Source organism: Vombatus ursinus, unplaced genomic scaffold (genome assembly GCF_900497805.2).
Source record: "Vombatus ursinus unplaced genomic scaffold, bare-nosed wombat genome assembly UNPS02004679.1, whole genome shotgun sequence".
NCBI classification, from domain to species: Eukaryota; Metazoa; Chordata; class Mammalia; order Diprotodontia; family Vombatidae; genus Vombatus; species Vombatus ursinus.
Window position 1 is genome coordinate 274,847 of NW_020944457.1, and position 8,623 is coordinate 283,469.

The 8,623-nt window shown below is 55.9% G+C and overlaps 1 protein-coding gene across 4 annotated transcripts in view; it reads right to left on the reverse strand.

Moving 5' to 3' along the window:
• LOC114025730 (ubiquitin carboxyl-terminal hydrolase 40-like) overlaps window positions 1-8,623 on the reverse strand; it is a 64,132-nt gene that overhangs the window by 54,256 nt on the left and 1,253 nt on the right. The window contains exons 2-5 of one of the 4 annotated variants that reach the window (XM_027839228.1): window positions 8,288-8,346; window positions 7,169-7,382; window positions 4,084-4,151; window positions 1,399-1,512 (exon numbers count right to left, since the gene is read on the reverse strand). In XM_027839228.1, coding sequence (XP_027695029.1) covers window positions 1,399-1,512; window positions 4,084-4,151; window positions 7,169-7,367 — 381 coding nt within the window. In that variant the 5' untranslated portion in view covers window positions 7,368-7,382; window positions 8,288-8,346. Of the gene's footprint in view, window positions 1-1,398; window positions 1,513-4,083; window positions 4,152-7,168; window positions 7,388-8,287; window positions 8,347-8,623 lie in introns of all 4 variants that reach the window. The other 3 variants (XM_027839218.1, XM_027839209.1, XM_027839199.1) reach the window with 3 other exon arrangements.

Here is an 8,623-nt window from a genome sequence, read left to right on the forward strand (position 1 = left end):
ATGTGGGAGCAGGCCTTAGGGGACCTGCTTTAATGAAATTGTCATCTGGTAACAAAGTGCACACAGGAGAAGGCCTTAGGGAATCTGCTTTAATGAACTAGTCACCTGGTAACAAAACGTATGTGGGAGAGGGCCTTAGGGGACCTGTTTTAATGAACCAGTCATCTGGGATGGGTAGGACAACAGAGAGCAAAACAGGACACTGCACAAGGGCCTTTACAAGTAAACGTTTCCTGGCGGAGGCAAAGAACAAAAGGCAGAGGAGGCTCAAGGGTGCCAAAAGCTCGAGTCTAAAGTGGCAGAACGAGCGTGGAGGTCACACCCCACTAGTTCATGGGAGAAGAGACTGAAAGTCAGCGGCTCCTCGGGGCTTCCTGGGCCTGGACAGAGGGCTGGGGGAGGGCACACACAAGAAAGGCAAGCACGTCTCTGAGGCACAGACAGAAAAGCTCACACCAGGGACTCTGGGGAAGGACCTCTCTGAGTTCCTCTGCTGCTGTCATTAAGCTTTCTTCCCCACAAAAGGCAATGAAGTAGAATGAGAGAGGGTGCCTATCTGTACTGGCAGAGGGAGTTTCCTCATCTGGGAGATCCCAGGCCTGGCCGGCATCTCACCCCCTTCCCTCAGTCTCAGTAGAATGGGTAGAATGTACCAAAGTTTTCTAGGCTTCCTGAATAAGCAGTTTCAAAAGACAGAAATCCCCCAAAGCGTGCACAGGCCATCAGCACAAAGTGTCTCCGAAAGGAGGGCCACACGTTTTGTGCTGCGAATTTGTCCGGCTAGCCCTCTCATTTCACAGATGAGGAAACACAAGCCAAAGAAGGGAAGGGCCTTTCTCAAGGTCACCCAGAGAGCTCGGGACACGAAACCATGGCTCCCGGTGCCACAGCTGCTGCTCTCTCCAGAGACCAATGAAGGTTGGCACCTTCTTGGCAACACTGAGAGGTCCAGAGCCTTGCCCCGAGTCTCCCAGCTGCCATGTATCCAAGACAGAACTCAAACCCAGCTCCTGGGAGCTGTGAAAGTCGCTTCAAACTGCTTCCCCACCTTCCACTCTTTCCCCTACCGCCTTCAAGGCCACCTTCTAAGAGCTGGGTCAAGGCTCCAGCCTTCTGAGACCCTTCGGCCTGGCCCGACCGGGCCTGGCCGTTATTTCTTCTTTCTTCCCTTCCCTCCTCGCATCCATGCCTGCACCCACCCAGGCAAGGTCTGAGGAGGTGCCCCCAGGCTAACCTGGGAAGCCCAAATAACGTTCCAACGACAAGCCAAAGACGTCCCGCCATCAGAGGAAGCCCCCGCAGCGTGCAGACATCGTCCCTTCTGCTCACACATTGCGCCTACAGCGCCTAGAGAGCGGGCTGCTGAGTTGGCGCCCCACACGCCCTGCACACACCTACCTCGCTGTTGTTCCAGCCAAAGCTGTTGGTGAGGTCAGTGGTGGACACCGCCTGCTGGTCTGAGAGAAGGAGCTGGGCAAACAACCGTTGTAACTGCAAAGGGATGACCCGCACCTAGAGGGATGGCACACACATTGCTCCCGTTACGCCCCCGCCCATGCCAGAATCGTCCAAGGGTTCCTCCCCTAGGCGAGCAGGAAAAGCTCTGAGGGCCCACAAGTGGAAATCAAATCTGAGCTCCAAAAATCCACAAAGAACTTTATCGGTTTAGCTGAGACCTCAAGCAAATGAGTCACTTAACCTCGCTTGGCCTCAGTTTCCTCATCTGTAAAATGTGAGGGGCTGGACTCAATGGCTTCAGCCCTTCCCTAGAGAAACAATGCAAACCTCTGGGCCCAGCCCAAGCCCAGAGACAGACGACGCAAATGGGCAACAGGGAGGGCGGGGCCAGCACTGGCTGCTCCTGGGACCTGGTCATTCTAGCACCACACTGAACACACCAGGTGGGGGACACTGCTCCCTCCCCATGGCCACTCATCAAACGCACACGGGGCTCTGGCAGCCCTCTGCTCCCCGTGCCCTCTCTGGGCCTCCGGAGATTGAGAGCTCAGACGAGCCAAGGCTAGCAAAGCATCACCAGAGCGCCGGCCGGTGGGCAGTGACTTCCTCAGCTACATCAACTTACGAAGACGGTAAGCTCGGGGCAGCTGTGGGGGCATGAGCGCAGAGCCCAGTGAAATCACAGCTGCTAACCACAGAGAACAACTGTCTCCGAGTCATTAAATGCCCCTTCAGCGGGTCCTGCGTAACCAGGCACTCTGGAGAGGCCCCACAGCTCCCACTAGGCTAACTGGCAGGCTCCCTCCTAGAGGAGGAGAGGGAAGAGTTCCATTGAGTCAGTAACCACAACGCCTCGCCACGGCCTTAGTCATAAAAGGGAGTCAGTGACGGTGCTGGAGTTGGCCGTTGTGGCCCCGTGCTCTCCCCGGAATGAGACCTACGATGGGCAGGCCAAAGGGAGAGAAGGTCAGAAAGAGCTGAGGTCCAGCCCTGCCTATGATACCTGCTGGCAGCTCATGTGACGTCTCAAGGCTGCGGGCAGCTTTCTAAGCCTATAATTTGTAGAGCGGGTGCCCATTTGCATCGTAGAGGGAGCGTCCTTTACCCATGGAAGGCGAAGGCCCAGGACAGCCCTTACCCCCATCTCTACAATGCACAACCATGCGCTCGGCTGGCCTCAGAGATGTAAACATCAAGATGTGGTCTCAGCCTGTGAGGGCAGGATCAGGGCGTACATAACGTGAGATGCCTTTTATTACTTTTTATGAACAAGATTAATTTTCATGCCCATAAAGGCTACTCCCCCGGCCCAGGGGTCTCCCTTCTGCAATGAACCAAGACACACACACACACACACGTGCGCGCGCACACACACGCACACACACGTAGCAGTGAAGGCTCAAAGCTGCGGGTATATACCACACACGGCCGAACTGGGTGTCGACAGAGCGCCAGCCCCACCCAGGGCACACAAGCCCTTCATGAGCTGACATCTCGATTGCATTCGCCTGCTAAGTCCCACATGAGACACTGAGACGCTCAGAAGCAGCAGTCACACCCTTCCTGACAATGCTTCAATCCGTCAGCATCCTTCCTCAGTGTGAATCTACCTAACCACAGCAGGGTACGGATTGTCACCTCCCAAAGCCTGGACGCTGCCGACAATGAGCGCAGCTTTAGGGCTGCCATGTTCCATGCTGACTCCATGGGCCTGCAGCAGTCCTGAGACCCCCCCAGGTGGTCTTCATGTGACCTGCTCCCTAAATGCGCCTTCCTCCTCTCACCAGCCACCTGACGGGTGTGTCAAAGAGGGGCTTCTCTGGGGGGACCCAGGCTGGACTGGGGGACCAAAGTCCCCTCCAGCTTTAAAATTCTGTGCTGCTGGGCCAGGCCTTCTATGCTGGACTATTTAATCCCAAGTCCCTTCTGGTTCTCCACTAACTAAGCCCTTGGGAGAAGCCTAGGAGGGGCCTGCTTTTACAAAGCAAACAGGGTCCGGGCTGCTCATTGGCAAGGATCACTAAGCCTTCAGGAAACGTCAGGGTCTTGGACCCAACCCTGGCTGTTCAGCGACACTGAGCTCTCTCCTTTAACTGCTCTGAATATCGGCTCTGGGGGAGCAGCGGCCACAGGGCCGCCGGTGCATCGCCGCTCGGGCCTCCCAAGCCCAATGAGGCCTTTCATTCCAATCCCTTCGGTGACGTCACTTTGTTCCCCTCAGATTAATGCCGCAGAGTCTGTCTCAGGTCCACTGCCAACCCACTGAGAGCTAATGTAAAAGCAAGAGAAAGTCATCAGCTGCCTCTTTGCCTTTGACACCCTGACAGGCAATGAGGCCAAAGCCAGACACGTTTATTTTTCCTATTTGGGAGACACAGGATCTGAAGATACCGTGCTTGGGACAAGAAAGGAGGACAGGGCCTGCGTAGCCAGATTAAATTGAGAAGAGTCGTCTAGGGATGGTCAGTGCGGCGCTCGCTCTCGCGAAGGGCAGACACTGGGGAGGACGGGAAATCAGTCCGGCTGCTCAGAAAAGGAGCGGGCAGTCCTCTGCTCGGATAAGCGCCTTCTCTCCTCCAAAGCGCTCTGCCTGGCAGGCTCAGGGAATCAAGGGCGGACTGGTACCTTCGCATCGGGGTCATCCTTGTCCTCTAAGGATCCGAGCTCTTCTGGGTCCAGAGCAAACAAAGCTTCTGCAAAGAAAAGGCAAAGGAGAACCTCAGCCACCTTCAAGACCCAGGAGGGCTACAGGGGTTGGGGGGTGGGGGGGAGAGGAGAGATCTCCTCAGCCACAGCCTCCGCGTGGCAAGGAGACACAATTTCAAAAATAAAACACTCTGAAAAGGCAGTGAGGACACACACAGAGGAATAAGAGAGTGAGGTGGCTATGCAGACCGTCTCCGAGGGGAGCAGCTGACCCAGGGATGAACAGCTCTCCTTCAGGAGCCTGAAGGGCTAAGTTCTCATCTGTCACCCCCAAATCTCTTTGTGCAAGAGCATCTCCCGGCAGGGGGGGTTCCCAAGACTCAGGCGAGAATCCCGACCCGCAGTCCCTGCCCCTCTTCGGCCCTCAGTTTCGTCCCCTGTAAAACGAGGGCCGCACAAGACGGCCCGAGATCTAGGAGGCCGCGGGCCTTCCGCTTCCACGACTAGTCCCACAGGAGCGGAGCAGCGGCGACACTACCCCTGAAACGGCGAGACTCCAGCTTCTCCTACCAGGTTATTCTGCCTGGCCCCGAGCCCCCAGGATGGAGCCCGCGTCTGTCCCTGACGCGGCTGGAACCCGTCAGAACAAACACTGCTACTCATGGGAGCGTCAGAGCGGGCTTCCCTTTCCGGAAGACGGCGATGCTAACCGCTAGCAGGCGGGTAGCGCTTCGACGCTTGTGAAGGGCACTATCAATATCATCTCGTCCTCATCTGATCCTCACAACCACCCTGGGAGTTAGGCAATGATCATTATCTTCAGGGTCACACAGCCAGGAATTGCCTGAGGCTGGATTTGAACTCAGGTCTTCCTGACTCCAGGGCCAACACCATATCCACCGGGGCACCCAGCTGCCTTTGGAATTAATGGGGCTGAGGAGGAAGAGAAAAGAAGGCTCAGGAAAATGGATTCAATCTTCTATCCTGGAGAGCCCCAGGAACTGAAAACTGTTTTCCCTCCCAGAGCCTAACCCAACAAGGAGATTCCCATCACTGCTGAGGCCCCACTGGCCCATACACAAACAGAGGAGTCCTCCGGCATCAACGAAGCTCTCCAACGAGGAGCGTTCCCTCCCCCAGCTAGCGGCCTTCAGGACCACGGGCAGCGCCGAGCCTGCCTCTGGAGACCTTCCCGAGAGGGGCTGCAGCCCTGCCTCTGCGATTCAAATCACTGCCCTCCTCACTGTATGGTGAGAAACCAAGGAGAAAAGGTAGGTTTTGTAACTGTAAAGCTCTGAGTGTGTGTGCATGCACGCACATGCATATATGTGTGTGTGTACGTGTGTGTGCACGAGTGTGTGTGGGTGCATCCATATGTGTGTGCATGTGTCCGTGTGCGCGTGTGCAAGCATGTATGCACTGTGTGCGTGTGTCCGTGCGTGTGCGCATGTGTCTGTGTGCAAGTGTATATGCATTGTGTGCATCAGTGTGAACGTGTGTGTGAACAAGTGCATATGAATGTGTCGGTGTGTGCAAGTGTGCATGTGTGAGTGCATGTAAGTGCATGAGCAAGTGTCTGAGTGCGAGTGCAATTGTGAGTGCGAGTGTGGGAGTACACGTGTGTGTGTGCGTGTGTCCATGTGTGTAAGTGTGTATACACATGGGTGTGTGGACAAGTGCATGTGAGTGTGTGTGTGCACGCATGTATGTGTGCATGCAAGTGTGCGTTGTAAGTGTGCGTGCAAGTGTCTGAGTGTGAGTGCGATTGTGAGTACGAGCGTGTGAGTACAAGTGTGTGTGTGCACGTGTGTATAATGTGGGTGGGTGCCTACGTGTGTGTGTGTGTGTGTGTGTGTGTGTGTGTAATGTGCGTGCAAGCTCCCACAGCACCGCTATGGCAGCATCTGGTGGGAAAGTGGAGAGAGAGGCAAGAAGGCCTGCCTACCAAGGACTTGGGGATAGCTGCCCTGGCTGTGCCCTGTGGAGTACAGCGGGGAGCCCCAGAAAGAAGAAGAGCAGGGCCCCACGTCCCTGCGGGCCAGCCCAGGAGTCCAGGTCAGTTCCAGGGATGGGGAAAACAATCCCTTCGTGATTTCTGCCCATCTCTGGGCTCCCTTTGTCATCCTCCGTACTCTGCTTTGTTGCATTTATCATTTAAAACGTGATGCTGAGAAGGGGTCTGGAGAAGGGCCCCCGCGCTGCCCGCTCTCCCCAGGGAAGCCTCTCGGTGACAGCAGCTTCAGCATACATGCTCCAGGGGCATCGCTGCTCTTTTAGGCTCTCCCTGAGTTTACGTCAAAGCCAGTGAGAGCAAACCTGCAGCCGGGAGGGCAGTGCCGGATGCTAACAAGGAGGCCTTTCGCCGTCCAGATCAGGCTCATTCTGGTCGTTTGGTGATGACCCTAAACTCTAAATCCTCTTCCTGCTGGCTCCAACTTCTCTTTGTCCGCTGCCCTGACGCCGCTCTTCAACGTTGCCCTGATGCCCCCGCGGGGCTCCGAGGGCAGCAGCCAACCCAGGAGCCACGCGGGGGGTTCAAGCCACGAGACACCTGGCTACAGCTACAGTCTGGATAGTTCCTAGCTCTGGGACCCCTCCCACCCGAGACCATCATCAGCTCATGAGAGGTAGCCTCAATTTTCTCTTTTGTTTCGGGGTTACCAAAACACTCCTAACCACAGCCACCACAGCAATGACCCCCTGCCTCGGTTACTTTAGATGTTATAATAGTTGACTGATGTTAACAGTGAAGGCCCCATCTAATTTACTCAACAATGAGATGTGAGAGTTATTCTGACCCAGCACAGACCACCAAAGATGTAGGCATGGTCCCTGGGAACAGGATCCTGGATGGAAAGACAGCAGGGGCCTCAGAGACAATCACACCCACCCCCTCACTTTACAGGTGAGGAAACTGAGGCCAAGGGTGATGAGAGGCCTTCCCTAAGCCACCTGGGCAGGACTGGCAGCCAGATCCTCTGAGGACAGTGTCCTTGACGGGACGCTTGTCTGACTTTCCATGGGGACGGAATGACGGGAATAAACGTGTTTGTAAGGTGCCTACCTCGGAATTCTGGGGTGAAATGGAGAGTCTGCAGCAGCGAGTTGAGGTAGCAAGTCCCGCCCTGGTTCTGGATGCCACTCAGGTTGGTGATGCCCCGGGGGGGTGGCGGCTCAGGCTCCGTGCACTTGGATTTCCTTCCTTTCTCGAGGTGATTCTCTGGGATGTAGGGAAAGTCCTCTTCAAACAGGTCCCCAAACATTATGAAGGCACCGGGCTACCCTTCAAAAAACAGGCCTGTTTAGCCCTCATTTCTGCAAAGGCCTTGCCCCCAGACACCCCTAGCCTCAATGGAGGATGACGGGCAGACTCAAGTCTTCCTTTAGAAAGAGAATTTCTGCCATTTTCTCAGGGGCAAAGTGAGGCAGTCAGAGCCCCGGCCTGGAAGCCCCCTAGCCTCTCTCTAATCCCATTAAAATCACCCTCACAAAGCCCTAGAGGAGACTCAGCCGATGCTGCTTCACCCCCTCATTTGCTAGGGGAGCCCAAGTCTTCTGGCGCCCCTCACTTCTGAGAGAAGAGTGCACCAGGTGGGGATCAGGGCACTAGAAAGCTGGAGGAGACCAGGACTGCTCCAACGGCGATCCTGACTTGGAACCTCACATGTGAAGGGCAGAACAGAGAGCCTGGGGATTATGGGACAAAGGAAGGACAGGAAAGGATCCAAGAAGTGGAATCCCGGGGGTGGGAAGTACACAGGGTGGTGATGGGGCATGACAAAGGCCAGGGGGTACAGGGCCTCAAGGGACCTGAGCTCCAAGGTGCTGTGCCAGGGGCACCCGCATCATCCACCTGCAAACTGATGATGTTGGCCTAGATGTCGCCAAGCTTCCTTCCCACCTGCGACCTTTCTTGGCTAATGAACGACGGGCCCAAAAGTGCCCGTTCACCTACATCTCCAAGGTGATTAGACTCAGACACCGAGTCCAATCTCCCCCTGTTTCAGATGAGGCCAGATCGCTGTGCTCCCTAGATGGGGGTGCCCCCAAGCTCCCTTCTGGGCTCTCCACTCCCCGCAGACCACCTCACTCAATCTCGTCAGCTCTCACGGGCGCCTTTCATCTCAATACTGAGAGCCCATCTCGGCTCAACCGGAATCTCTCTCCTGAATTCCGGCCTCACCTCTCAAATGCCTCCTGGACGTCTCAGGGCAGATGTCTCCTTGGCATCTCACACTCAACCTGTCCAGAGCAGAACTCACTGGCTTTTCCATGAAACCCTCCCCCGCTCCCAATTTCCCCATTACTATCAACGGTCCCACGATCTTGCCAGTGGGCCACGTTTCAAATCTTATCATCCTCAGCTCTCCATTCACCCCATACCCAAATAGCCAATCTGCAATCGAGGTTTGTCTCTCCAAGAAAAGCCACCCCCTCTCCTCTGCCCCACCCCCACCCTGGTTCAGGCCCCCCCCTCTCCTCTGCCCCACCCCCACCCTGGTTCAGGCCCCCTCCTCTC